Genomic DNA, 27,788 nt, shown 5'->3' with positions numbered 1-27,788 from the left:
GAACTAAACAATGTATATTAAACTTATTTATCTGCAAGGATGATTAAAGTAGTATATTTTACTCAAATTTATGTATAGAATTTCTTACAATTTGTAGTTAAGTACGTAGGCATGCGCTTAAAGGGTTCCGGTTGTGCCCGGGTACCTCAAAATGTTAATAGGGTTCTAACATTTAAGAGTAACTGGTTCGTATTTTAACTGATGTTGCTCAAATTAAATGTAATTTATTCTTAAATATATCTAAATGATATTCCGTAATAGAAAAAAATAAAACTAAATTTTCTAAATTTTATTTCATAATTTTGTTATGATAATATAACAGCTAAAATTGATTATAAGACTACTAATCATAAATAGTTGAAGCTATCTGAGAAAAATATACGAGATTCAAGAAAAAAATATTCCTTTGGACTAACATATCACAATATTAAATAAAAAATTAAAGTTGTATTAATTTAATTATTTATACATTATAATTTATTATATACACCTACACATTTTGTTAAGTTGGGGCCCAAAAGTATTATAGGTACCCCCTGAAAGACAGATCTGCGCATGCCTATGGCTAAGTGTGAGTTTCAATTAAAAAATTATAAATTAAAGATGTTGATAAGTGTTGTGATTTTTTCCCATGTTATAAACATTGTCATACCTATATATTTTCAATAATATTTTAGAGAGTTAATGTGTAGTGGTATAAATGTTCAGTTTATTTAGCTTATAGATTGTTAAAAATTAATATATAAATAAATTTAAATATTACGGAAATATCTATACAACAGTTGTAATAAAATATTGTAGATAAAATTATATTATTGAGTAGGTATACCAGACATATAGTATATCCAAGATGTTAAAATTTTATTCGGTGTTAGGTCTTGGAGGTGTGTCTATTCTTTTTCGAAGTGTGTAATTTTTTTTATACATCATAGTGCATAAATTATAAGCGGATTATTAAAAAAAAAAAAAAAAACAATAAAGCGCGTGCTTTAACTTCAATGTGTCAATATATAACAAAAGGAAATAAAATATGCTGTGTGTCTTCGTTCTATTGATAAATTTCCACACGGGCAGCTTTCGTGATGTAGGGTTATAATGTTTTTCAGAAATGTCAAGCTTATGTATATCGTACACTTACTCGAGTAAACAGGTATCCGTACGTATTATCATATAAATGTATAATATTTAATATTAATATAAAAATAATTGTTCAATCTACTGTAGAAAACGAATTGATAATTTGATCACCCTGTTCCTGGTTCACTTTATAAACGTAGAAATTAATTCGACGCACGACTAGAAAGTATGTGCACAAATCTCAGTTTATTATACCATTATTGAACTACAGTTATATAAGATTTACGTTTTTTGAGAAATTAAAACTAATTATCTATGTTACTAGTACTGTATCATTGATTGATTTGTTTGTGCAGCCGATAAGTATTTTGAATTAAAAATCGCTGTCGGTGAACAGATTTTATTTTATATGAGAATGTAATAGTTTTTGATAGTTATTTTAATTTAAGTATTATTGTTTTCAACTTATGTATGATTATTTTCTCTTCGAGTGTGACATTCTTATGACTTGTATTATTTTGTATTCTAAATGGTACATTTACTAAATGTCGGCAAAACCGACAAATGAAATTCTATTAACAAAAAATTATATAAATAGTGTTAAAAACAGTACATTTAAACGAATTTCTTTGGTATTATCTGGTTTAGGAAAAAATTTAATTACTATAACACCGAAGTGTCATTATAAAAGCTATTATTTGATTTGCCAGTACGTTTTATTTGGATATGACTTGGATAATGTTGGAACATTTTTTATTTTTTAAATATTGTGTTTTAATTGCCTATAAAAATCTTAACACTGTCATATTCAAATTTTTTTTTTACTTTAAATATTAAGGTAAGTATAGATTTTTATAATTCAGCGAAAAGTCCCGTAAATCGTTTTATTATTCGTGATGCCAAGGGCTGGTGGCTGTGAATTTAGTTCTCACGACTTAAAATAAATACATTTAAAATTCACTAAAAATTCAGTAAAATTCTTTCACATATTTAAATTAAAATTATTTCAGGAATGTATTAAGAAATAAATTAATCTAAAAATTATTTCATGATATCAAATGTATTTAATAGTTGAAATACTGTGTTTTTATTATAAAATGTAAGTTTGTTGAATTAGTATTACATAATTATTTTATAATTAATAAAAATATACTTAATATAAAATCAGTTTTCTCATAACAATTTTAACCATTCTAGTATCATAACCATTAAAATCATCATATTCTAAACACAATTATGATTTTGAAGACAAGTAGTTTCGTAGTTTGTAATGAGACCGCAAGCTTGATTTAGATGACTGTGCATTTATGCACCCCTGCTCTACTGGTAAATCTGATACTTGACTATTACTAAAGTGTTATATGAATAGTATTTGAAATGTGTCAAAATTATGTGTGTACACAAATGGCCGGATTAGCACAGCGCATAAATAACGTATAACTAATGTAATTAGTTTGTTAATTATTGTGATCTTTGATCTTTTAAATTTTAAATTTTTAAACTCATAACTGGAAATTGTTGGTTGTTTTCTGTTCGAATAATCAAAATTTCGATATGAATGGTCGTTTAAAATGTTTCCATCAGTTAACATAATGTAAACATAATAGTTGTGGCTGATTATTTTAACTATCCAATTGTTTACTGGCTTTGAGTTTCAAAGAAGTTTCAATTTTAACTTTTAAAATGCAGTTATATTATTTATTAAATAATTAAAGGAAAATTATTGGTACAAACGTAAACTACTAAAAGTGTGGTAACCATTCAATATTAAATACATACATATAAAGCTCCTTTTAGAGAGTAAGTAACCCACCAAATGTTGTGTTTATTAGGTATGGTCCTTAAAGCATGAAAAATTACATATAAATAATGTGTATACATATTATTGTTTATAAAATGTTAAGTTTTTATTGCTATTACAGTATGTATATTTATATGTATTGTATACATTTATATATATATATATATATATATATATATAAATAGTTTTTAAAAATAAAATTTTTATTATACTAATACTATATGTCTACATAGATTGTCAGGTGAGTCTTAGGAATTTCCGGTAGAATTATGAATTTTTCATTATAGAAGTATAGAATAATGGAATGAAAAATGACAGTTCATCACGTGAAAAACATGCACTTATAGCTAGTGTGGTTTTCATGGATAAATTGTTGTATGCAAATTAACATTTTTATGTTTTCAATTGTGTAAAATAAGTGCATTTTAAAACGTCATAAAAAATGCGCTCTTTAGTGTATATACATATATATATATATATATTTAGTTTAAAGGAAACTAAATACTCAAAGTTTTTCGATTTAATATGATAAGCAATAGAGAGAAAAAAATCATTACGTGTAAGACAAACCCTAGTTTGTAATATTTTGGGTTTTTAAATGGAAATCGAGAAACATCATAAATTAATTAAACATACAATTTTAAGGTAACTTTTTGTATCCACGTCACACATTTCAATAGTAGTACAAAAGGTATGCAAAATAAAAGTAATAATAATAAAAAAATAGGAATATATAATTCTGATATACAGGGTAAAGAATATAATATGAATAACATCCATTTAATTTATTTCATACTAGACATAATATTTATACGGAGGAGTGCTCGTCAATACGCGTGAGCGGTCACGAATGTAGTATTATATTATGTTTATTATTCTACCCAAAAACGAATAAGCACCTAAGAAAAAAAAAAAAATTAAAAAAATGTACGATCACAACGACAACATAACGGTAATATTATGCACATATTCGTAAATCATCCTTAACACAAAGTGCGAGATCAAATTACCAACATAGACTAGCATTTTTTAATCACAGCGTTTACCAGTAGAAATCACGAATCGCTAACCGTGGACTCAATCGGTCAATATCGATAATAACTATATTATAATGTTACTAAATAAATACAATAATTATTATAACACTATCACTTATTGGTGGTGGTGGTGGAGGTGGTAGCATTGTCGCTCGCAACGAGTTTTGTCGCGTCCGATTTGATGCTGCTCTTGGACGAGGTTCTGGGCAATTTATACCAGCTGGGCGGCATGTACTTGAGACTCTCCTGCCTGGTGGGCGGGAACTTTGTCTCCAGGGCCCGGGTCTCATCGGTCTTGTGACTGGACGTCGACCCATGCCGGCGAATCCTGTCGTCGGCGTTGACCATCTGCACGATCATCTCCTCCACGTCCTCGTCTTCGGTGCTCGACTGGTTCCTGAAGCCGTTGCCGCTCTTGTTGGAATGGCTCCATCCCTTCTTCATACCGTAGTCCCGTTCCAGACCACGGCCCTTCTTTGCCAGTAGTTTGGTAAGCTCGTTCTTGAATCTCGGATGGGTGATCGCGTATATCCACGGGTCCATGCAGCTGGCCGCTTTGCAGAACAGCGCGGGGATCATCGAGTTCAGCGGCGTGATGAATTCCTTCCGGTCAAACACGCCCAACAGCGCGACTACGGCGTACGGTGTCCAAGAGACGAACCACAGCACGATGACGCCGATCACCACGTATCCGAGCCGGATCTCCGTCTTTCGCTTCTCCTCTTCCTGCCCGAACCGGCTGGCCGCCATCTCGCTGGTCATGCACACCGCGCGCAGTATCTTCACGTAGCAATACGATATCGTGGCGAATGGGACGCACCACGCGGCCGCGAAGAACACCAATATGAACGATTTCTCCGGGCCCACGTCCGTCAGATAGTCAAAACTGCAGCTGGTCAGGTAGCCCTCCGGCACGTACCGGTTGTACCCCAGGTCCAGTACCGGGACCACAGAGAACGCGAACCCGTAGATCCATATCAGGCCGATCCATACCCGGGCCCTCTGCTTGGTGGTCTTGACGGCCGCGTTTAGCGGGTGCACGATCACGTAGTAACGATCCAGCGATATGGCCGCGAGCGTCATGATGGACACTGTGCCGGTCAAACCACCGAAAAACCCGAAGATCTGACATCCTGTGCGGGGCGAATCGAACGAAAAATCAATAAAAAAATTATTACGTAATCGCATCGACGGGCTTACCCAATTTCCCCAGCGCGGGGCCTTGGTAATAACTGTTGTAGATGAAGATCGGCGTTTTCGCTATCATGATGAAATCGCTGACGGCCAGATTCATTATCAACACGTTGGCCGGCGTTTGCAACGACTTGCATCTGCAAGAAGAACAACACATCGAACGGATTGCGTTACATTTAACGGAATGCAATTACACTAAGACTGGGAATTTAATAATAGTATTATAAAATATTGATTTTATTCCATATAAATTCGAAATGGAACGTTTATAATGTTGTCTATTATGGTACAAATGATGTTATACAAATAGTAATGTTTCAATTCGTTTTGTTGAGAGGGTATACTATGCCGACAAGTGTCTGAATATAAACATTTTCATGATTCAGACAGTGGCGGTGGTGGTGATGGAAAAGAGTTATGAATATTAACGAAAAACTGAAATCCATACATTTTTGTTTTTTTACAAAAATAGAAATTAAAATTATTTAAATACTTTGATATCATCCTAGTAAACCGTCAATAATTACTTAACATAATAATAATAATAGTAATACACTAATCGTCTGACAAAATAATGCCTAAATTAGAACCTATAAAACGAATTACATTTAATAATTCTCCGTGAAATGATCGGGACTCAAGAGTAAACGTAGTATACGGTTTATATGTAGCGTACCCCATGGGAACACCAATGTTTACAAAATTGATTTGAAAAAATAAAATTGGTCAGGTTTTAACATGACGTATTGTTCAACATATTATTATAATACGAGGTATCTGTGTGTTATACTCAAATAAAAATAACAGATGTTAATGGGATTCGAATCCAAAAACAACGAAAATGTTCTAGAGTAAAAAAAAAAAAGATGTAGAGCGCCTACCGAAACCGCGACCCCGGTAAAATCCGTACGGTTACGGCCCCGAGCTTGCGCGTGCCCGGTGCGAGTAGTTCTTACTTGATGTACATGAAGATCACCAGCGAGTTGCCGAAGCAGCCGAACACCATAATGACGGTGTACAGGAACGCGAGCGCGTAGTGCGACGCCGGGTCCGGCGGCGCGAACTTGAACCAGTGCGCGTTGATCAGTCTAGCGTAGTCGTCCGTGTACAGCCCGTGCTCCTTCCACAGACCCACGGGGTACCTGGTCTCGAAGTCCGTCATCGCTACGCCGCAGGCCGTGCGATTCATTACGTCCACGGGGGTCGGTGGCGGTGGTGGTGGCGGCATTGGTGGCGTCGGGGGTAAGGGCGAGGGTTGTGGCGTGCTGGGCGGTGGAGAGGGTTGCGGCGTTCGAGGCGTAGGTGGCGGCGCTGGTTTCCGGGCACCGCCGGCCCCTAGCCTCTTGCCCGGCTTCGGCCGGACTGCGGAGTCGCGGCGTTCCGATGTGACGTTCCGCGGCGATTCCGGCGTTCTCGCGGGTCCGGGGCGACGGGTCGTTTTCGCCGCGGTGCCATTGTTGCCGGCGTCGCGGGACCGCGGTCTCGACCTCTCGGTGTCCGTTCCCTTGCCGCCGCCGGTCCCGTTCGCGGCCCTGCTCAACACGCCGGTGGAATGTTCGGCTACCGAGCCGATGCCTGCGCCGCCACTCTTGCCGCCGTCGCCAGCGTCGTGGGGCTCGTCGCACCCGGGGCAGCGGTCACGCGTCGTATTCGATATCCGTTTTTCGCGCTCGTCGATAGCAAGTAGCGGCCCGACCGTGGTCGTCAGGAAGTCCGTTTTAACAGCATCTTTACCGGTGGAAAATTTGTTGAACACGAAAAAACTTATGTAAATGGCAATATGAAGCGAGACTATCATGATTTAATCTTGTCACTTCATGGTTTCACACTGATATCATCGAACTACTGTAAAAAAAAAAAAAAAAACATAATATTAAAATAATATATTAAATATCACATCGGTAAAATGGTGAAAATTTTTTATTCGAGCGCACGTCGTTTATGTAATGTGTAACATTATAACGGGCATGCTTGTTTTGCACCGATGAAATATTTGGACAAAAAAGTAAAATAAAATTATAATTTATAAATCTATTAAAAATAACAATCCATCTTCTGAGTTATAAGTTATCTACTTATTTTAAGGACATATGAATAGAATAGTTTGATAACATTTACCATTTCCAAAATTTTTGGATGGTTTTTAGAAATACGATTTTAATAGATGCATTTCTAATAAGGTTTTGTTGTCCAAAATAGTGTCAAAAGGATTAGAATAATTATCACTATAACTGAAAAAGACTAAATAAAATATAATAGCCACAAATCTCTATATCATGTTTTTTTCAATGTCCTTTGTCACCATACACGATCATCTATTCTATTCCATGCTCTTTTTTCATCCTCATATTACTATCTCAACTTTCCGATCATCCGTTTTATGCACATCGTCAATACCGACCTTTCCCTCTCCCTTTAAAACTTGAGCCTAGTTTCCATAATGTATTTTTATTATTGTTATATTAATATTTTATATCTAAAAGATTCGTCCTGTACTGTAAAATAAAATATAAAAATAAAATAACAAATATTAAGGAGACTAGAAAACTAGGTATTGTAAGAATATTTTTTTAAATTATAAAATATTTCTCCGTCTAATCTTTTAAGATAAGTTTTTATATGCATTGAAATCATATTTAATCAAAATACACAAAAAATGATAGGTGGAGTGCGTTAAATTGAATTAGGGTTTGAGTAAGATGCAAAACTTACAAAATTGATTGCGAATACACTATTAAGTGCTTTAAAGCTTAGGAATAGTGAAAAACTCTAAAAGTACATTTTTGTTGACCATCGTGCATGGTTAACTATTTATTTAAAAGTTACTCTTAACCAAAATTTCAAAATGTTTTACGTTATTAATTTAATTTAATTAGCGACTTGCATAATGAATAGTTAATAATTTTCATAGAAAATGATAAATTCTTAAACTAATATAAATAGTATCATATAGTTTATTGTGTGTTTGCGAAAGTTGTCTTAAGAAGAGCTACGTTGTCGTATAAACTTTCATGTTATTTTATATAATTATATACATTTTAAATAAAATACTATTAGGAATCCTATAAACTATTGTAGTACTCGGGCAACATAAACATGTACAACCATTGTTTATATTTCTATAGTTAAGAAATAAACACGGCAATGTATAAGAATCGATATAGTTCATCTACTCTGCTTAAAGTCTAAAATTTGATAAATGTAACAAGCTCATACAATTATATTGAGATTTTTCTGTACAACTGGGTAGTGAATAATATTTATATGAGTTATAAACATAGTTTTTCCTATTACAATATTTTTATTTTTATCTGTATTGATAAAAAAAAGCTTAGTTTAGAGTCGAATAAGACGAACAAATATTTATGACTATATATATATATATTTGCAATAAGACAATACCATCTATTACAATTCCAGTAATAAATTTTCATTAAAAATAGAAACGAATACCGTAGGGAATCAAAATATAAAAATAAAAATATGAGCTTGTAGACAAAAGAAGTTATGTGAAAAGTTAAAGATAATCATATTTATTTATTAATCATTAATACTAAATTTTGATACACAGTTTTATTTTTTTATTTTTATCAGACACGCATGCAGGATTAAATTTTTCGAAGAGTAAAAGAAAATATCTTCTATCGCACACAAGTGTATTTTTATAGAGTTTCGTAAACACCGATAAATCAATGTGTTTGAAAAAGGTCGTCTGCACTTTATACTCTAAGTAGTACAAAAATACTACAAAGTTCTTCAATGAGACATAAAAACGCATGGTGTTACCGAAGTACACCCGAAGGACAATTCCAGACGGTTACCCGCATTTAACCAGTTTTAATTTAATACGCTCTAATAATTGTTTTTTAAGTATTATGTGCATACATTATTTCTCATAGAAGAAAATATGAAAGGTATAGTTTCAACAACTCCACAATTGTGATAACGCAGCGTTTGCTTTCTTTTAACTACCCAAGTTCGTAAATTGATTTAAACACGATTGAGTGCTCTCAAGACATTTGGACGAAGTGCTGTAAATATACCGTGAGCCCTGAAAAAATTAGTATTAGTGTTGTTGTTAAGAAATTAAATAAAATTTGAAAATTAATATTGGTCGCAATTAGGTAATAGCCATAATTATCGATTATATGTAGTATGGAATTCTTTTTTTTTTTTATTTATTGCTCAGTCATACACGAATAGTCGTACTGTACGCAAACGCTTTTAGTAGTTCCGCGTTATGTCCGAATTGTTGCGTCTTATCCGTGTCAAAATTTTCGTATCTTCTACCATTTGACGTGATTTTTGAACACTTAACTCTGAGTTATCAGCTCAATTCGTTGAACCTTCGTACTACAGGGAGTATCCAATTTAGTATAATACAACTGTAAGTGCGTGCTAAGTAGTACAGTGAATGTAGTACAGTATAATATTAATCTCCCTTCTAAGGAACCGATACTCGCGACAACCTTTGGACCAGTAATTAGATTACGTGTTCCTATTTTAATTAAAAACTAAAATTAAAAATGATATATGTCAATTATATTATTTTTTTATTAATGTAATTATGACCAATATAACTAAGGAAAAAAAAAAAGATTAACAACCTCCGAATACTCAATTAAATTCAACAATGATAACATTGCAAACTATCGCAACGAGTGGTAATTGGATAGATACTAAAATAACAAATTTTTCTATTCCCTCAAATTCTGAACACCCAACATCACCGCAAGTATACACCAATAAAAACAAAAAAAAAACTATTCTCTCAAATAGATTTGATTTACTCAGACCTGCTAAAATATAAAATTCCTTCTTGCCCACTAAAAAATTCTGACAATACCTTATCTATCTCTGATGACGAAAAACCATGGTATTCCAATCCTATCTATCTGAAACCTTTAAACCACACAATGACACCTTAACCAATATATAGAACAAAATATAGAAAATGTTAAAATATATCTAAACTCTCCATTACAATATACTTGCCCTATAAAATACTTCTCACTAATACTAAAAAAATACTTTAAAAATTTTCTAGGCTATGATTTAATAACAGCCAAAGTTGCTATATGGCTGTTCAGAAAAACGATAATGCTCCTAACTTATATATATCTCGGGTGCTTGATCAAAAGGAGTTAAGTCAGATTTTTGAATAAATGAGATTTTGATTAATTTCTATTTTAAATAATTTTATCTTTTTTTTTGGTCCAGACAGTTTAAGTCTTACATTGAATCCATTTAAATTATTGCATTGGTATTTATAAGTTAGTTAAAAACTATTTGATAATTAAGGTATTTTAGAGTTAAGTCAATATGTATCATTTTGATTAAAAATAATTTTGACTTAACACCTTTTGACCAAACACCCAAGATATAACGCAACATAAGACTTTCATATTTTTTACTAAGCTGGACATTTTTGCAAATAGTTATGTTAGTTAAATCAGAAAAACCACCGGATGTCCCAATCTCGTATAGAATTATTAGTCTCTTACCCTACCTTTCGAAAATCTGTGAAAAGCTTATTCTTAAACTATTATCACCACATATATTCGCAACAAATATTCTTCTGGATTCACAGTTCGGCTTCAGAGCTAGACAAATCATGGTATATCAAGCTTATAGAGTAGTTGATGCTATTAGTACATTTCTCGAAAAAAAATATTATTGCACAGCTGTTTTCTCAGACATAACTCAGTCCTTCGACCAAGTATGGCACAAGGACCTGCTTTTTAAACTTCCGAAATTCTTACCCTCATCGTTCTTTCTTTTAATTAAATATTACCTTAAAAATCACCATTTTCAAATATGCTGTGAATCATCAACGTCTGTACTAATTTACAGTCTCATTTAAATCTACAATTTGAATGGTACGAAAAATGGAGCGTAAAAGTAAATCACAGTAAATATGCCTATACAACTTTTACTCTTAAACTATTCAAATGTTTCAACCAATAATATACTCATGCCACCCTTCAATGCTGTTAAATATTTAGGTTTAATTCATGACTAAAAATTAACATAGAACAAACACATAAGAGCTAAAATATTGATCCTTAACGCTCGATCTAGATCATTAAAAATGTTATTATTTAATAATAAATGTATTAGTTTAAAAACTAAATTACTTATTTACATAACTCTTCTAAAGCCTATATGGACATATGGGTTACAACTCTAGGGATAAGCAAAAAAACAAACTTGAATAAAATTCAAGTCTTTCGGAATATTACTCTAAGAAATACCACTAACGCTCCTTTCTATATCTTTAACTTAATCCTCCACCAAGATTTAGGTATCAAACCTGTTACAACTGAAGTGGATTTTTTTTAACAAACGGTTTTTTGCCAACTTAGAAAATCATCCCAACCCACTAATAAAAGAGTTACATACCTTCACACTTCCTGGAAACCCACAACGCAGACTTAATGGGAAATTGTGTCGGGATCATTTTAATTAAAAATAAATCTCGTCAATTGTAAACATATGCTAAGCTAAGTGTTACTAATGGGTGGCTTCTTATTCAAGTAATTCATGTTATGTATGACCTTTTATACACTTATTTTAGATTCATTTGTATAGATTGTGTATATACTTGTGAATAATAATAATAAAAAAAAAATATTACTCTATGATCGTATTTTTAAAAATTGATTTTACTATTATCGAATATGAATTTTATAATTTTTAGTTCTGATTAAAACTTAAAAAGCTCTTACTCTGTATACCGAATCAGTTTGATTTTTGAAAACTGTTATTCATACAATATGTACTTTGAAAAAGTAATTTATTTTTGTTTCGTGAGTATTTTTCTGAAGCTCAAGAAAAGTCGAAAAGAAAATATCGAACAAAGTGGAATTCCATCAGGTAAGTATGGTAATTAGCGTTTTACGTAAAGACTTATATAATTTGAGTTATGCAATTAATTATACGGACCGATTAAGTTGCAGTTATTTTAAAATTAAATATTATATTACTCTGGTTTTTGACCGTAAGCGTTCAATTGGATACAATCGTTTGTAATATTGTGTTTAAAAGTATTCATACTACAACTTAAATATTGCAAGAAAGAACAGGCATTCAAACGCTACAGATCGTTCTATTTTTTATATATATATGTTTCAAATCCTATTCAATAAATATAAATTTTTTTTTGCGAACTTACTTTTAAAAATCAAATGACATTATATAGAACGTAAGCTGTTTACAAAGCGTAATTTCTTTGTTTACAATTTCCCCAGCTACTATTATTTGCAAATCTGGTACTGAGTTAATTAGCAAAATTTGAATTTAAATTTATTGTAATTATTAAATGACAAATAGTGATTTTTCCCCTCTAAAAAATATATCTAAACCAACTGTTCTGGTCAATAATGTACAACAATTAAATGTTATTAACTCCACTTTTATAGAATCGACATCGATCATTTCTGGTAGATTAATTATTCATATAATAGCCGATAACAGTAAATAATTCTAGACATTTTGATTTTCAAAATAAATGTCAATGTATGATCTGTTATTAAAATCAAAATTTGTTAATTTTAATGTTCAGTCTTTGTTACTTCATTGGAATTCCAAAATATTTTCTGATTTTATAATAAATTCACATGTATATCGACTTCCAATTACTGTAACTGCTCCTAATGTGGAACAATTGTTAGGAGTTCAAAAATAACTTTGGGTAATGGTGAAGTAAAAGGTTTAAGTAAAGGCATTTTGAAATTTTACAAAAGTGGTTTTTATCAGAAAAAAATTAAGCTTTTATGTTTGTCACAACTGCAAGTAATATGGGTATATATGGTGTGTGTTATCTTATGGAATAAAAATTAGACCGCAATATTTTACTTAGCTTGTTGATATTATATTTATGATATAATTTTACAAGGTATCTTTAGTGAAGTAAAATTAACAACAAGCATTGGACTTGACATACTATTATTTGAAAAATGTCGAAAATAATGGAAAAATATAAATCAAAATATTTTTTTAGCTGGAGTTAAAGATAAAAGGGTAAACACAAAATTAATGATGATTTATCACGAGACAACTATAAAAAGTTTCTGGAATTAGTCATTACATTTTTAAGCGGCATTTCATAACGTGGAATACGTTTTAAAACACCCCGTGCATTTTATCTACGCATTATCTAGCATTATGAATGGCAAAAGCAATATATTGTGTAAAAATATATTTATTTAGAAAACAGTATAAACTAATGCAACGGGAATAAACGAATTTGCTATGTCGTAAAATGTTATACTGAAACTTGGTTTTCAACACCAAATCAAATCACAGCTCATAATAATAAAAATAAATAAATAAATAAACGACATAATTTTTTTTAAAAAATTGGAGATTTAAATAATACTGAGGGAGATATTGCAGAAATAACAATTAAAAAAAATTATTAATTATTTATAGTATTTAAATAAAGAATGTGCAACATTGAAATATTGTCTTTTTTTTATAAAAGATAAGAGTTATGAAACACGAAAAAAATTGCACAAAAAATATTGAATGAAGAGGAAATTCAAATCATTGCGTATGAAGTTTTAAACGTTGATGCCAATTTTCATACCGGTATTGGTGTATACCACATGCTTATACGAGAGAACTTAAAAAACTTAATAAATACTTTGTGTTTTATTCAAGGCCCGTATCTGAGGAGGGGGTCCAGGATGTCCAGGATGTCCCCCCGAAATTTCTTCAATATTTTACGAATGTTTAAAATACTTATTTATTTTTAATACCAACATAAATAGGAATCCAGATTTAAGCATTTTCAAATAATTTATTAACAATAATATCATTCAAATAAAAACTGTTGATATTTAAAAACTAAATTAAAAAAAAATAAAAAATTATGCACTAGCAGTCCTTACAACAAATTTGAATCATAGAGATCAACAACAGTTTTCTTTGGAGTACACGTTTAGGACGTTCACTCCTTACTATGTCCATGGTTTTTAACCTTTTATTCATAGCCAGTCACTTAAAAAATAAAATAAATATGGGAGATGCGTGTTCAAAAAAACATGTAAAATATGAAAAAGATACATTTTTTTTTTTAGAATACATACTCTATAATTGCTAAAACTAGAAAAAAATTACATCGTGCCAAAAAATATAATTTTTAACTTTCATAATGTTGTCAACATCGTGGATCACTACTTATGTAAAATTTACAAGACTTAGTTCTCGCGTACTTTTTAATAATAACCGGGCCGCAATTTACATCAGTTTTTATAGAATGGATAATAGAGGTACGGCTTACGATTGCAGGTCTTAAACTGTTAAATTGGCAATGTTGAATAAAAATGATTACATAGTAATAACGTCTATAAATCAATTAGTAATGATGGAAAACTTATTGTCCCCCAAAGAGAAAATTATTTGTTTTATAATTTCATTCTTATCCATATATTATATTATGTTCGACGATTAAAATCAGAATTGTTTCTTTGAAAAGAAATCTTTTTAATGTAAAATATTTTATACTACATTTGATTCAATTTTCCCGGCTACTGAAATTCAGTTAATTAGATTTTACCGACTTAAGTTTATCCAATTATCAAAAGGCTGCGGTCGATAACTACCAAAAAATTGCCATATAAAGTTTCCAATATATTAATTAAATATGCCAGCTATATATACGAGATAGCTTCAAAATATCTATATCCCATATTAACTGAATTAAGAAAAGATTAATCGGTAATCACATGTTTCTAGTTCCAAGTGTTCTGTTACTTTCAAATATTAATCTATAATATATTTCTAGTAACGCTATTTTAATGTTTTAAAGATTCGTATTAAAATTATTTATCATTCGATCACAACAACGGCATTTAACTACAGAGTTTAACGAAAAAAAAATCATCATTTGTCATTTAATATATTGCAATCACTTAATTGCCGTAACTCAATATGCTTTCGATATTTTTTGAAATTAAAAATACTTATAATTTTCAACACATGGTGTACAGTGTATACCATGTGTTTAACCATGTGTGTCTAAATAATGTTACTCTACGCTATTTAGATAAACACATACACACGCACGTACACGCGGATGCACACACATGCATATATATAAATACCATACGCATACTATTGAATTGTACACACGTGTCCAACCTTGTTTACGTTTTTACCTCGTTAGTCCTAAATTTATTATATTTTGAGATCGTAAATATTTCAAAATATAATCTCATACTTGCGTCAACAATTGTATGTAACATGAAATAATCACCTTATATAGTTGTATTTTAATTTGTGTGGAGCATTATTATAATATCTCATTTAGGTGAAAATTATTCAGACTGCTATGATTCAAAATAATGCCCAGCAGAGGCGGATCCAGGATTTTTTTATGGGGGGAGGGGTTTGAAAATTGTTTTCTTTGGGACTTTGGATATTATTTATAATATTGCGGTTAGTGACTGATCAAGGGTTTTTACTTTTTAATGCAGTAGTGCACATTCGTCTTTTGGCAATGTTTTCAAAATTTTACGTATAATGGCAATCTTGCCCGTTTCAATAGCTACGCCTGAACGAAGTTTCTCATGTTTAAAAAGAATCAAAACCTATCTGCAAAATACAACAGGTCAAGAAAGGCTCAATGGTCTAGCTTCTATGAATATTCATAAAGATATTAATGTATCAGTTGATGAGGTTTTTGAAGAATTTTTCAAAAAAACAAGAAAAATTTAATTCAAAACTTTTAATTTTATTGTAAAATTTTATTTAAGTGTATGAAATAATTTAATTAAGATAATAGTCAGCAGTATAATACATTTATTTAAATCTAAGACAACTTACTTCTTGTACGAATAAAAAAAAAATTTATATACTTTGCCTTATACTTTAAAAAAAAAAAAAATCTTTTTCTTCATTCATAAAATTATTGATTTTTAATATATATTTTTCGTGATATTGGGGGGGGGTTTAACCCCCAAAACCCCTCCCGTGGATCCGCCACTGATGCCCATAAAGAAAGTTAGGCACTCCAGCCAAATTCCGTTCTTTGATCTATCCTTGGACGATGAACTCATAGATCTATTAAACTGGATAATCTAAAGAATAACTGAACTGAATATTATTTGTCATCAAAATAATATTTTTTCGTAGTATAATATAAATATAATATATACTATTCTTTATTTCCATTTACGAGATCATTACTACTTCAAATATTTCTAACTCTAAACAACGGTTTGATTATATGTTCAAATTTATATCGTACATTATGTTTTTCTTAATAACTTGAATTATTTTACTTTGATTAATATCCTCAGTCTATCACCCGCAATAATCAATACATTTCAACGTAGGTGAACAGTATCTAAAAATATATTTTCGATGAATAACCGATGTGGAGTTTTGTTTGATTCGATTATTTATATTGAATCCATAAAATATCATGTAAATGGTTTAACAATGCATTGATAAGTTAAAAAATGTTCATAATTCATACAGATACAAGATGAAAAATAAACAGAAATTTAGTTTTTATAAACTTGTGTAAGAAAAAATGTATATTTGATTGCTGGTATTGTGTTGTCCCGATATTCTTTAACAAGCATTTGATTTTCTTGGTGACAAGCAACATTTTATATGTCATAAATTTAAAATTTTCCATCGGATAATTATTTTCTACTTTATTCGAACATCCATGTTAAAATTCTATTTAAATAGTGAAGAAGAACAATGTTCTATAGTTTGTTAGATTCAATTTATATTCGCTCTATTGCTTCGGAGTCACCTTCATCTTCAATGCGTGGGGCGCTTCGCATAAATATACCAATCTCACCTCACAATAAAAATTTTATTCTCCAACATGTATATGAATAAAAAATGTAAGACCTTTAAAGGCATTGGCGTTTTTAAAAATGTTTTTGGTTCATTTACTAATGTAGTAGAGGTAATTACAATCATGATTACCATATTAGAAATTTACTAAAAGCTGTTTAATAAGTGCTCTAGCACAGCATATGTTATATATAATGATATCTTATAAGTGCCAAATATAGTTTTCACAATTTCCTCATATATACTGATACCATCGATATATTTGCAGGAAGAAAAACAAAAAAAATGGTATATCAATAATATTATGTAATATTATTAATAGTAATCATTTTTTATTTAAATCAAAAGTTTAATTATTATGGCATATTTATATTATCGTGTTCAATGATGTATTACTTATTCAAAGTATTGTTTATGCCTAAGAATCCCGTCTACCGAAAAATACTTAATCAATGTATTGAAAATGAGGGTCGTCACTTAAGTGATGTAATTTTTTTAAATAATTAAAATAAAATGTAATCATATGTAAAATTTATAAACATTTATTTTTATATTTGATTTGATTTGATTTTATCATAAGTTTCACAAATCAAGGACATTTTTCTGCTGCACTCTGTATTTGATATATTTAATTCATATTTTACATTAATTATTCTGATTAATCGTGTTTTTTATATATTTTGGACAATTTTGAATATTTCTCTTTCTCTTTGGTCATGATTACTAACTCCCTTCACGTGCTGCTAGGGGATCGAACAATTGCAAAATAGAGTTGGTTTATCTTTTTTTTTTACATAATTAATAAATTATTAAACTTATCGTAAAAATGTACATAACTTAAATTATAGATAATTATTTGATATATTATATATATATATATATATCAGGGGCGGCCAAACGGTCGATCGCGGACGATTTCAGAGTCGATCATAATAGAATTTATTTTTAGGCCACGTGCACAAAAATTAATCGTAGTGGTTATGAACAAATTGTCAATAAGTTTTACCTGTAAAGCTTTTATATTTTATTCTGGTTTATAAAAAAAATTTCCAAGAAAGTGGATTTTCAAAGCTAAAGTATATTTTCAGTAGATCGTGGCCAAAAAAAGTTTGGCCACTTCTGATATATATTATATATTATTATGATAGTTATTGAATTATAAATAACTTAAATTATAGATATTTATATATTTAATAAAAAACATAATATGTATACAATTTTTTATAAATCTGTTATTTTATATAAAAAATTATAAAATAACAAAAATAACAATTATTTAATTTATTTTAAAAAAATAATTTTTTTTATGGATTTTTTAAGTATAACAGAATAAAATGGTTGATGAAACGACAAAATATCTCATGTAAGAATGATAAGAAATAAAATTTTCTAAAAAAAATTATTTAGTAAAAATGCATTGGAATGATTGTTTTATTGTAAGAGTTAACTAACTCAATAGTTTCATTAAAAATACAATTTAGATGACTTTACCCGACTCTTGCCATAAAACAATCAACCCAATGCAATTTATACTTGTATTTAATTAGTATATAATTTAGAGTTTTGCAAAAGTATTATAATATACCTATGTCTTAATTTTTCGTTAATTTTAAATTTGAACTGCACAATTTCGTGTTGTGTAAGTTATTTAACTAAAGAATTTCCTCTTTTCCCTGAGAACAGATAAATTTTATTAAAATAGTTCGTATAAATATGATTTTTAATATAATATATAATATTCATTATGTCGTATATATTCATGACGTGTTATCCTCATAAATCTGTAGTTATGTACTAGTGATTATAGGTGAGTGATGTTTGGTATACACAGAGTGTGATTTTGGCCTTAACGAACGGCGTGCAAGTTACGGTTTAAATGGTAAAAATTCCTTGTAAAGTTTCTTTTTCGATGTTTTGAGCACTCAGGAACACTCACAAATATATATATATATATATTGCATAATACAACCAAGTATATTTATCGTAAACGCAATATTATGCTTATATAACTTGATTTTTTTTTTTTTAAATTATGATACTATATTACACTCCATACATAAATTGCAGTTCAGGCCACACGGGCTCAGTGCTCTCAAGTGTTCTGTTTGCCGTCGCAGTGGAAATATGTTCATTATTATTTCTGCCCAATATGTATTTAGTATTTCCTTATAAATACAAGTATAATAGATCGAAGTTAAATTTATAAGGTTGTAGTTTGTATATTTCAGCAAGAGGAAAACTTTGATCATTATTACCGTACACTTATGTTTTAAATGCATATTATTTAAGAACCCGTTGTCAAGTGAGGTATATCAACTCATTATAGCGAAAATGATTATTTGAACGATAAGAACCCTGTAAATGTATTATTTTTATTCTGACATATGTACAAAATCCGATTAAATGAATATAATTTATGTTTACAAGTGTCAAATGAATGATAATTCAAGTAAGTGATAAAATATTACCAATATATCCGTTGTGTTAACTGAAAGTCTAAATAAATCAAAAATATAATTGTTATATTTGATCACATTTCGTATGTACTGTATAATTTAAGATTTTATAACATTATATCATAATAAAGTCACTGAGATACCTTATGGTATACAAACGCGAAAAAACACAAATAAAAAAAAACACCAGTACATTTATAGCAAATCTTATATTATCATTTTTAATTCGATAATTTTGTTGTATTTGTTCTATTCTGAAGACCAGGCCCGTCGCTAGGGTACAAGCAAACCATGCGTTGTTTTAGGGTGGCATAACATTTTAAAGAAATTGAGGGGGCAAATCGTAATATTAAATTTTCAAAAAAGACAGAAATTTAATTATTATTTTGCGTTTTCATTGTTAATTATTATCGTAAAAGTTTTGCTATCTCGTTATGATAGCGTATGATCACAATGTGTAAGAAGTATAGTGTAATAGTGTATAGTGTATACTGTATATCGATAACCGATAAATATATATTATAGTATACGTATAATGTATGTAGATATATCGTACATGTAGATCGTAGCTCGTATGACCATATTGACCATCGATGGTTTTCGATCAAAATAAAACACTGATATTCTCATAACATAAACGTTAATATATTTATTTTTATGTTATACATTTACCGAGTATGATTGTAGTCTTTTATTTTAATAATACCATATTTTATTTTCCAACCATCGGTCGTCGGTGAAGTACTATGGTTTATACTCTATGGTCTACGGTCTACGACGACGTTGAAACAAAAAAATAATCGGTAATTATTATAATTTTTTTCAATTAGATTAGTTCTAGATCCGCGATTGTTTATTATTATTCGCGATATATCTTATTTTATTTATACTTCGTAAATTATACATATTTTTTAAAATTAATAACTCATATATATTTGTATAAGCTGCTAGACGTGTTGAAATGTTTTGTGTCTTCTAAAAACTTGTATACTACTATAATTAATTAGATAATTCAATATTGTTATAAACTTATAACATAATTGCACATTGATCATATTGTCACGAAAACGACTTTCTGGTGCTGAATATAAAAAAAATATAAGAAAATAAACAAAATTTTATCAACAAACAGGGAGCTTCACTAAATTTTTATTGAACCAACCTATGGATGACATTCAATAAGTTAATAATGATAGTTCACAAATTACAACTACTTATGGATTAACTGTAACTTCGAGTCAGGACACACAATCAAATTACAATTTGAACTGTTTACCATCCATTTCTCATGGAATATCTGATAGCTCTTAATAAAGAATAAAAGTAGATTTATTTTTTAATTTTGTTAGAGGTTATATTGATTCTGATTCATTTGATTATGAAGGAATTGACTATATTTCGGATAAGAACGTTATGGAAACAAATAGTGTTGAAAATTTTGCAGTAATATCAGATGACCCAAGTGACTAGCCACTAAAATTAACCGACTCCATTCGAATATTATTCATAAAAAAAGGACCTATGTAAATAAAAAATTTTGATTTTCCGAAAAAACCTATTGAATAGAAAATTTTTTAGCGCGTATTATCAACGCACTTTGCATAATGGAGAACAATTAGAAAGGTCCTGGTTGGTTTATTCGAAAAAAAATGATACTGTGAACTGTTTTTGCTGTAGAATGTTTAGTTCTAAACAATCTGATTCAGGAGTGGTCTCTGAATTTGATTATAATGATTGGAGAAATTTGTCGGGTCATTTAAAAATACATGAAACATCAAAAAAAACATATTCTTCATATTTCAAATTGGCAAGAAATGGTTTTAAGATTAAAACTAAATCAAACTATTGATTCTCAAAATCAACGTATTATAGAATCGGAAATAAAACATTGGAGGTCCGTTTTAATTCGGTTGTGTGCTATATTACGTTGCATGGCTGCACAAAATCTTTCGATTTGTGGAACATCGTCTACTTTACATTCTCTACATAATGGCAATTTTTTTGAAAATTATTGAATTGTCTTCGCTATTTGATAATGTTTTGAAAACTCACGTAGAAAGGATTCAAAATAAACACTTACATGTACATTATTTAGGACCTCAAATTCAAAATGAATTAATTAATTTAATAAGTGAAAAAATTAAAAATAACATTTTGAGTCGAGTGAAAGATGCAAAGTATTATTCCATTATTTTAGATTGTACTCCTGACTGTAGTTAAAAGGAACAATATTACAATATGTTTGTATTTCAAAAGGAGTTGTACACGAGTATTTTATTGGATTTATTGAAGTTTTTGATAAAACCGGGACTGGTTTAAGTGACTAAATAATTAAAATGCTTTCAGATTTGAAGATAGATATAAATGATATGCGTGGTCAGAGCTACTATATTGATTCCAATATGAGAGGAGAACATAACGGAGTTCAAAAAAGCATACTTGACATTAATCCTAGAGCATTTTATGTACCATGCAATTCTCATTCTTTAAATTTGGTAGTTAATGATGCAACGAAATATAATATTTACACAGTCTCATTTTTTAATATAGTACAACAACTGTATGTGTTTTTTCGGCGTCTACTGAGAAATGGAAAATTCTGATTAAATTTTTACCCAAATTAACATTGAAGAAAGTTTGTGACACGTGTTGGGAGTCGAGGATTAATGCGATAAGGCCAATACGATATCAATTTGAAGAAATTTACAATGCTTTGAATTTTATTAAAGATGATATAAACTTAACTGGAACGCATGGTCTTCAAACAAAAGCAGATACATACGTTCTTTTGAAAAATGTATGTGATTTTACATTTATATTTTCCATTATTATTGGGTATGATATATTGAGTATTGTTAACCTTGTAAGCAAACAACTATAGCCAATCCAATTTGATATACAAATTTCTGTTAAAAGTATATTTGAAATAATTGTGTTTTTAAAAGAATATCGAATGAATGGATTTTTTAAAGTTAAATTAACTGCTAAAGAAATTGCATAAGTCATATGAATATTGGAGGAATTCCTTCAAGACCATCAAGTGCGTAAAAAATTCAAGAAAACTAATTTCAACTATGAAAATAAAGATGATTATCCTCTTTATAACCCAAAGAAAAAATTTGAAGTAGACTTCTTCAATACTGTAATAGATACTGCTATAAATTCGTTACAAGATAGGTTTATCCAGTTAAATAATCATTGGTATAACTTTGGTTTCTTGTATGATATAAATATTTTAAGATCTTGGGAGCATGAAATCATACTAAAGCATTGCAAAGATTTAGAGATATTACTATCATCAAATGATACTTCTGATAATAATGCCATTGAATTATTTGAAGAAATTAAATTATTTTGTTTACTAGCAAAATCAAATAGTTCTCCAAGTAAAAATCTTGAATATATCTACAGTCATCAACTTCAGGAAATTTATCCTAATATTGCAATAAGATTAAGAATTATTCTTCCAATTCCAGTGATGGTAGCGTCTGTTGAAAAAAGTTTCTTTAAAATGAAACTTGTAAAAAATCATTTAAGATTAACAATGAGTAACGAAAGTTTAACTGAATTATCAATTTTATCCATTGAAGCAGAATTGGCGCAAGAATTAAACTTGGAAAATTTAGTACAAGATTTTGCAACAAAAAAGGCAAGAAAAGTTAATTTATAATTTTAAAACATTCTTATTATTGTAATTATAAATATTTTTCTTAATTGTATTTTTTTTTTATAATAAATACTAACAGTATGTATAATATAGTCTCGTGTATTATTCTACTTTTTAAAGTTGTATAGATATTTATGGTTTTGCGTATCTCTAATTTGTAAATCAACACATCTATAAAAAACTTTAATTGCAATATTATGCATGTAATTATTTAATGATCAGCATTAAAATGTTCGCTTTAGGGCGGAAAATATCTTACAACGGGCCTGCTAAAAACTAACACTTTTGAGAGACCATTAAATTGAACTACTGTTTATATGAGTCGTCCAAGCTTTACCTGTGAATTTATCGAGACGCAAAAGACTATTTGGTTATTATTTATTAAATTCTGAATAAATATAGAAATCATAATAAAGCATTCGTAGTTGTTGTTCATAGATGTGAGTTCACGTTAATCCGGAGTAATATGAGGATGTAAAGATACCATCTGATTTATTTAAAGAGGTACGGGGAAAAAAGATAATAGTCAATATTCCCAATATATACATATAAAATAGGTATTGGTAGTGGTATTATATGGAACGAGTCCGAGGTCATGTTTAAACTTCCAAATTCTTGCACATATTCGCCGCAGAATACATAGCAACCCTTATGGCTCTTCACATTATAAATAATTACAACTTCAAAGACATATCATATATACAGATTTGCTCAGCGCAATCAACAACGTTAAAAATACCCATACAACGTCAGATATCAGCACCCACATTCAAAATTATATGCATACAAGCGCGCCCGCAGGATGAAATCCCATCCGGGGCAAGATTAAAATTCAAATAAAATTTAAATACATTTTTATTTAAAAATAAAAGGCTAAATCAACGTGTATCTAAAAATAGATGTGAACAAAATCAAATAGCATAGAGATCGGTACTCGGGAGAATTTATTGTTTTAAGCGATATGCAGTCATGTGTAAACAATAAATACTAATAAATACGTTCAAGATTACCTATACATTATAGATTATCTAAAAATGTAGGTAATAAATTTTACTAAACTTCATAAATGGATCTCAATAAAATTATATTATAATTAATATGCATGGTATTAAATTAACAATAGTTTTAAAACAAAAATTCCCAGTAGGGGCAATGGCGCCTTTGTCCCCTCCGCGGGCGTGCATGTATACATAACTACCATAAAAATAACTTTAAGATTAAAATATTCTGGATTTCTGGTCATTCAAACATTAACGGTAACGAACTCCCACAGAATCAATCACTACAGCTCTCAACCAGCATCTTAATCCATTCTTTAGCACAATCAAATTTATCATCACAGCAGTTCTTACAAACAAAATATAAGCACCAATTTCATACGTTTTTTTTCATTAATTTGTGTCATATACTTATATTTATTTATATTTATTTAAATTCATTGTAATCATATTAATGATACTCAATGGCCACTACTGCCGAAGGTTTTTTTTTTAAGATAAAAAAATAAATTAGTAATTGAAATATTTATTTATTTGCTTCTTTAATAAAATAACTCAAATGTTAGGAATTATCTTTATCGTTAGTTGACTGACAAATATAGTATTATCAGAAAAAATGCTGTTATTGTAATACTAATGAAATTAAAACGAAGAATTGCTTTAATTTAAAAATTGTTTTGCATTTATTTAATTTTATTGTTATTTCACTTAATGTTTGCTGAAGATATCGAGGATTATTATTTTAATAATTTTTTCTTTTCACATTGTTTTCAATATACATCTCTTTTTTTTTAATAATTTTTCGTCCAATGACTGTAGATTATGAAACTCTGAATATTTTCCTTTAAAACAATATTTTTAGTGAGAGCATAACTCTTTAATGATAAATTTGTTAGAAAAAATTATATTCATCAAGTGACATTCGTTTGGGAGAAAATTCTTTTCATGGTTCATGTAGCCAAAAGTAAACAAAACAAGAAGTTCACTGTTATGTTGGGTACAATTTTATCTTGATAATTATTCGAATAAATTTGTATTCAAATTATTCAAATATAAAGCTATTCCAATTATTTTATTATAATTATTTAAGTAATATTAAAACTAGTAGATATTTTAATAAAAATATATTCAAATAGTTTTCAAACAATATTGAACTTTATACAAAATTCTATACCTAAGTATATGGGATATGTGCCATATAAATATAAAATATTCCTTTTTAATCTTCCGTTACACAAATTATTTAAAAATTGGAAAAGTGTTTTTTTTTTCCAATGTACTTTTGACTTCATTAACTATGAAGATTATCTTATGATTAGTTTTTTCGTGTTTACACGTTAGGTGTCTTAGAAGTATAGAGTTTGTATAGTTGTGTAATAACGAAGTGTTTGATTTAATTTCAAATAAGTACCAATTTATTTCAATAATAATTTCTTGAATATACATACTGATAGTTTTATCATTTCAATACAACAATCAGTTGAGGAATCTTTAGATGGCAATATCGAAGTTACAGATACCATCTCAATTTTAGATAATACATTTTTTTTCGATTTAATCTAAAATTGACAAAAATAAAGTAATTGCTACTTACTTAATATATGAGCCAAATTGTGTTGAAATAAAAAGATAGATATCTCCAATGTCAGTATTAAAATTTCATTTTGTTATACTTTAAAGTACTAAAGCATTAATAACTTTCCATTCATTTTTTTATATATTTCTTATATTTCAAAGAATTAATAATTTATATTAATATAACTTATGTTTAGTTTTTATTCTATAAATATTAATCGTAGCGAATCAAAATATTTACCAAGTACTTATGTATATTAGCAATTTATAGACATTTCATAGTTCTCGAAATATTTTAATGAAATTTATGCTGGTTATAGATACTTAAAATTTTTGATTTTCTTGTATTTTAAATGTTTTCTTTTTTTTTTATGAAAAATAGAATATTAAAAATTCAACTTACGAGTACCTTATTGAATAAATTCTATTATAAAAATCTTCTATAGAAATATAAACTGAACCAACCAACCCATTTTACTGAGAATCGTTTTTTTTTTATGAGCAAAGGTACATTCCTTCATGTTTAAAAAAGGTACCAATAGAGTATATATCATTCATCCATCCCTTTATCTAGTATAATCATGGAGTTTCGCTGGACTTTTGAGTTTTGCTCTTTTTTATTTTTTAAATAACTCAATGTTTGTACCTAACTGAGATTGCATTCCACTTATTTTATGTTTTTTCTTCATACAGGTGTACTTTGGAAATCAGCTTATACCGTAAACTAAAATGGGGAATGCTTTCGAAATCATTTCATTATAAAGGACATATGATTACAGTTTAAAAAAAAAATATATGTTTACAGATACATCCGAGTGTCGTTATAACTCATTTTATATTCTTCAAACATAAAAAATTAAGGTTTTTTTATTAGATTTCATCGAGTGGAATACACAGATACACCGCATGTTTGTATAAGTATAGTTTTACAACATTTAACCGTGAAAGGGAAGCAGAAGAATTAATGTATTATGCTTATTTTATGTGCCATATATGGAATTTGAAATTAATTCTCTTTTGATTTAGAAGATTTTCGAGTTGTCGAGTGGGGTATACGCAGTTCAAAAATATCATTAAGAAACATATATTGTGCACTTAAAATTTTTTTTTCAAGATAAACGCAATAACTTAGAGATAAAAAATAAAACAGCATCATTCGAATTAACATACGGAATTTTATTTTACTTTAACACATTAACAAGTTAAACGATGAATTTCGTATATTTTTACACTGCTTAGTAATTAGGTCTTGGTCATTAATTTGTTATATGCTCTCAAGTGGGTATTTGTGGTTAGGACACTTTTTAAAAATAATCGTACGTGTTGTAAACCGACTCGTGTGGTGATAACTTACTGGTGATTTTGTATTTTATTTTCAAATGACGATATGGGTTTTTTTTAATATAAATTCTGCCATACACATAATTTCACTCTCTCTCTCTCACATTAAAAAAAGTGGTTTCAACTTTTGATTTCAGTTATTCAGGGTTTCCTTTGTTTTTTGATAACTTATCATTATTTATTTTTAGTTCCTAATAATTAAATCATTTAAGAGATTTACAGAATAATATCATTCAAACCGTTGTTAAACAATATTTTTTAAGTATCTGACGTTTATTTGTATTCGTAACTTACTTTCATCCGATTTAATTGTTTTAATCTTTTAAGTTCTGAATCGTTTGTTCTTAAATTTGTTTTACTTAAGCATTAAAAGAGTTTTAAAATTACGGGTACGAAATCTTAGAATTTGTGTTGGCTTATGAAATTTAAAAAAATTCTTACATATGAGGATTTATTTCTGAAATATTTATATTAGTTCTTAACCAGTATATATAAAATCGAGTATTATTTTGATTCATATGTTTACTGTTAGGTTACCTAAAATAAAATTACCTTATATAAAACTGACCAATGAGTTGTAGTTTTTGATTTAAACGTTATTATGCAAATACGGAAAAGCCTCTTTTACCATTCTAAAAATAAAAATGGATTGTACAATAGCATTTATTCTGAAAAAATTCTGCGTACACATAATTTGAAAATGAATACGAAGTAACAATTATTTTTCTTCTATTTGACAAAATGTTTAAAAACATAATTAAAAAACATGAAATATTTAAAAAAATTCATTATTTTTTCTTAATTTTTAATTACTAATAAATA

General features: G+C 29.0%; 2 protein-coding genes across 3 annotated transcripts in view; one reads left to right on the top strand and one right to left on the bottom strand.

The window, feature by feature from the left end:
* Positions 1-3,594: 3,594 nt before the first annotated feature.
* The window catches only part of LOC112687146 (opsin Rh4-like), a 67,887-nt gene continuing 43,693 nt past the window's right edge, over positions 3,595-27,788 (bottom strand). Inside the window, exons 2-4 of one of the 2 annotated variants that reach the window (XM_025559708.1) lie at positions 6,066-6,954; positions 5,116-5,246; positions 3,595-5,048 (exon numbers count right to left, since the gene is read on the bottom strand). In XM_025559708.1, coding sequence (XP_025415493.1) covers positions 4,027-5,048; positions 5,116-5,246; positions 6,066-6,907 — 1,995 coding nt within the window. In that variant the 5' untranslated portion in view covers positions 6,908-6,954 and the 3' untranslated portion in view covers positions 3,595-4,026. The remainder of the gene's footprint in view (positions 5,049-5,115; positions 5,247-6,065; positions 6,955-27,788) is intronic. The other variant, XM_025559710.1, reaches the window with a different exon arrangement.
* Positions 19,839-23,055, top strand: LOC112687170. The gene is made up of 5 exons (XM_025559744.1): positions 19,839-19,849; positions 20,735-20,847; positions 21,732-21,880; positions 22,018-22,182; positions 22,405-23,055. The coding sequence occupies exons 1-5, from the start codon at positions 19,839-19,841 to the stop codon at positions 23,053-23,055; spliced, it is 1,089 nt and encodes a 362-aa protein (XP_025415529.1).

This window comes from Sipha flava, unplaced genomic scaffold (genome assembly GCF_003268045.1).
Source record: "Sipha flava isolate LNK unplaced genomic scaffold, YSA_version1 333_pilon_pilon, whole genome shotgun sequence".
NCBI classification, from domain to species: domain Eukaryota; kingdom Metazoa; phylum Arthropoda; class Insecta; order Hemiptera; family Aphididae; genus Sipha; species Sipha flava.
The sequence above is the reverse complement of the archived record's forward strand: the minus strand, read 5'-3'. Positions and strand labels throughout refer to the sequence as shown.

What these genes read in the sequence shown, in the direction of transcription:
- LOC112687170 (XM_025559744.1), top strand. An exon ending in ATTCTCATTCTTTAAATTTG is followed by an intron (nt 21,881 to 22,017) that starts GTAGTTAATGAT and finishes TTAACATTGAAG; the next exon opens with AAAGTTTGTGACACGTGTTG. An exon ending in CATACGTTCTTTTGAAAAAT is followed by an intron (nt 22,183 to 22,404) that starts GTATGTGATTTT and finishes TGAATATTGGAG; the next exon opens with GAATTCCTTCAAGACCATCA.